Source organism: Nestor notabilis, unplaced genomic scaffold, assembly GCF_000696875.1.
Source record: "Nestor notabilis isolate BGI_N333 unplaced genomic scaffold, ASM69687v1 scaffold30623, whole genome shotgun sequence".
NCBI classification, from domain to species: Eukaryota; Metazoa; Chordata; class Aves; order Psittaciformes; family Psittacidae; genus Nestor; species Nestor notabilis.
In genome coordinates this window covers 1,689-4,358 of record NW_009923881.1, presented here as the reverse complement: position 1 = coordinate 4,358, position 2,670 = coordinate 1,689, and the positions used below count along the sequence as shown (strand labels likewise).

The 2,670-nt window shown below is 43.2% G+C and overlaps 1 protein-coding gene across 1 annotated transcript; it reads right to left on the bottom strand.

Annotated features, from left to right (window-relative positions):
* Positions 1-1,603: 1,603 nt before the first annotated feature.
* LOC104404037 (histone-lysine N-methyltransferase SETMAR) lies at positions 1,604-2,401 on the bottom strand (the record flags this gene model as incomplete). The annotated part of the gene is made up of 1 exon (XM_010012376.1): positions 1,604-2,401. A coding segment is annotated over one exon (798 nt), but the record flags the coding sequence as incomplete, so codon positions are not given.
* Between the last annotated feature and the right edge of the window lie 269 nt (positions 2,402-2,670).

Here is a 2,670-nt window from a genome sequence, read left to right as displayed (position 1 = left end):
CCGCTCCCAGCCTTCCAGTCCTGCAGGCTGAAAGTGGCTGGCACACTGCCCTTTAGGAGAAGAAAACCAGGTGAGCCTCCACACAGGACAAGAGACCCTGCACCCCAAGCAGCACATATTCCAGTATTTCAAGTGACAGGATCTGGAGAACTTCTGCTCTGTAGAAGCAGGCACCCTTAATCAGGCAAGGAATAAAGATAATGGCCACTCAGCCACTAGTAGTAAACTACTTTTGACAGGCAGCTGAAACCCTGTCAAAGGTCATGGATACAGTTAAAGATCAAACTGTGCAGAGCAAGTAATGCTCAGGGATTTGTGCAACCAATGGCACTCTGTGTGTGACTGTAAAAAGCAGCACTTCAGGTTGTCTGTCGAAGTTGGGGGCGGATTCAAAACAAGCCTCTTTCTTTGAAGCTTCCTTAATTTGACCTTTCTCGAAAGGAAGTGAAGTAACACACAGTTGCAGGACATACCCCATCCAGCAAGTGCCCTTGTGTATCCCTGGCATAAGGGGATGCTCAGTAGAGCAGCATACACGTTAGACCAGCACAAGCACAACTGAAACAAGATGCAATGACCTCCCTCTGACGGGGGAGGACAGGCCTTGCTTAATGCTGTCTGGCTCTGTAGGGATTGTGAAAACTAATCAGTTAGTAGCTGAAAGGAACACTCGTGTAACTGCCAGCCATTCAACAAGGTAAAAAGACAAATTTGTTGTTCAGATGTATTTATCTATTTCCTGCTTCATCCATCTCGGAAGTCAGGATATCCATCATACCGCTTTAGACTGGAGAGTCCAAATTTGCTTCCTGACTCTGTAATAACAGTGCTAGAAAGTAACATGGACATGCTGCTTGCTATTACTGCAGAAATCTTACTAGATGAGCTTTGGGACAGATGTCATCCAAAAAGACGGGCTGACTGTACTTCTTGGAGCCTGTAGAACTGCAAGATTTACACAGAAGCTAAATGGTAATGAACTTGAACCAGTCACTCAAAACCTCGTTTTGGCATGCAGCTGGATGTGACTGGAGATGGAAAAGGGGCGGGGGGCAAAGTATTCAAGCTAATCTTTCTTTTTTACATCAATAATCAGTTATTTATGTTTTGTGGAACAAAAGATTTATAGCAAATAACTTAAAATAATTTATTTGCATAGTATTTAAGAAACCTGATGCTTTCCTGTTAAATGTCAAGATTCCTCAATCTCATTCTCTTGTGTAATTTTCACCAAAGTTTCTTCTTGTTACCACATATCCTTTTGGTGTACCAGTGTTCAAGTTCATTCCTTCTGAAGGGTACAAACTGAGAGAGCTGCTCTAACACATACAGCAAGCTGTCAGAAGAAAACAGGAAAAAAAAACCCCAAACATCAGGCCTGGCGTAATCATGGAATCTCCTGAAGCTCCAATACTCCCTCATGGCACCCACCTCGGAAACAGTCTCTAGCATGTTGCATGAAGTTAATCTCAGTATCTTGACTTTTAGCTGTTACTCAAAACCAGGTGCTTTCTTGGTGGAATACACAATCAGAGTTTTATTTACCTGCAATTCAACTGCTAGAGAAACTCATACTCGTTAGGTGTGCTTACAGCCTGAAAACCTATGGAGAGCTCCCTGAACAAGCATCTGGTGTGGAAAAGAGGGAGCTGTCCCAAGGTAAGAAGGAAGCACATGTGCGGGAACCACAGTAGCAAGGTTTTCTCAATCTGTTTTCTTTCTCTAAGGATTTTTGTTCTCTGTCAATTACTGGTAAATTATGGAATCTTCCAGAATAATCATAGGAAAGTTCTTCTCCAGCAGAAATGTCTGTAGCTGCAAAAAGTGCCAGTCTAGGCACCATTGAGTCGACTCGAACTGGTACCATAAATAAATTGGGTTCACAAGAATGATTGAGGAACCTGCCTATGTTACCTATGTATGTAGGGTCAACAAAGGTCTCCATTATCTGACCGTTATGGAGGTGCTCCCTCACTGCCATAATATAGTTTGAATCCTTTGATGTCTGGGCCTGAACTCTTCTACGTGCCTCAGTAAAGCCCAAAACTTCACCAGCATATTCACAGACAAATCTTCCTTTAGCTATGAATTCCAGTGTACGGAGACCCCACCCTTTCTTCTCAGTCTTGAACACCTCAAGTCTGAACTGCAAACCCCTCTGAACAACCCTGTTTTGACAGGATTCACCACAGTGGCACATGGCATTGCATTCAAAAACAGGCCTGGTGTACTCCTCCTCTTCCTCTGCAGGCCTCAGGCACAAGCTGTTGTAATTTTCACCACGGCAAAGGCATGAGCACACGTGAACCACGCAGGAGCTGCTGTGACACAAACATCCTGGAAAGGTGATTTCAGTGGGGTCAATGTCTCCGTCTGCTCCAGCCACATTGTCTGGGCTGTACTGTGAAGAGAACAAGAGTCAAATCCTGATCATGCTCAATGATTCTTTTCAGAGAGCTATCCGATTTTTAAGAAGCTTATGTTTGGCAACGCTTGATCTCTGAACTGAAATCATGAACACTTCTTTGCTTGTAAACTTCCAACTACAAGTCTTAACTTTTCTAAATTAAGTTGAAAGAATGCAAATCAGATAGTCCATGTAAGCTAAAAAAGAATCAATAGTCTCATGGTGATTCAGTTCCTCAAACTATTCTACCAGCCAGAAAATGT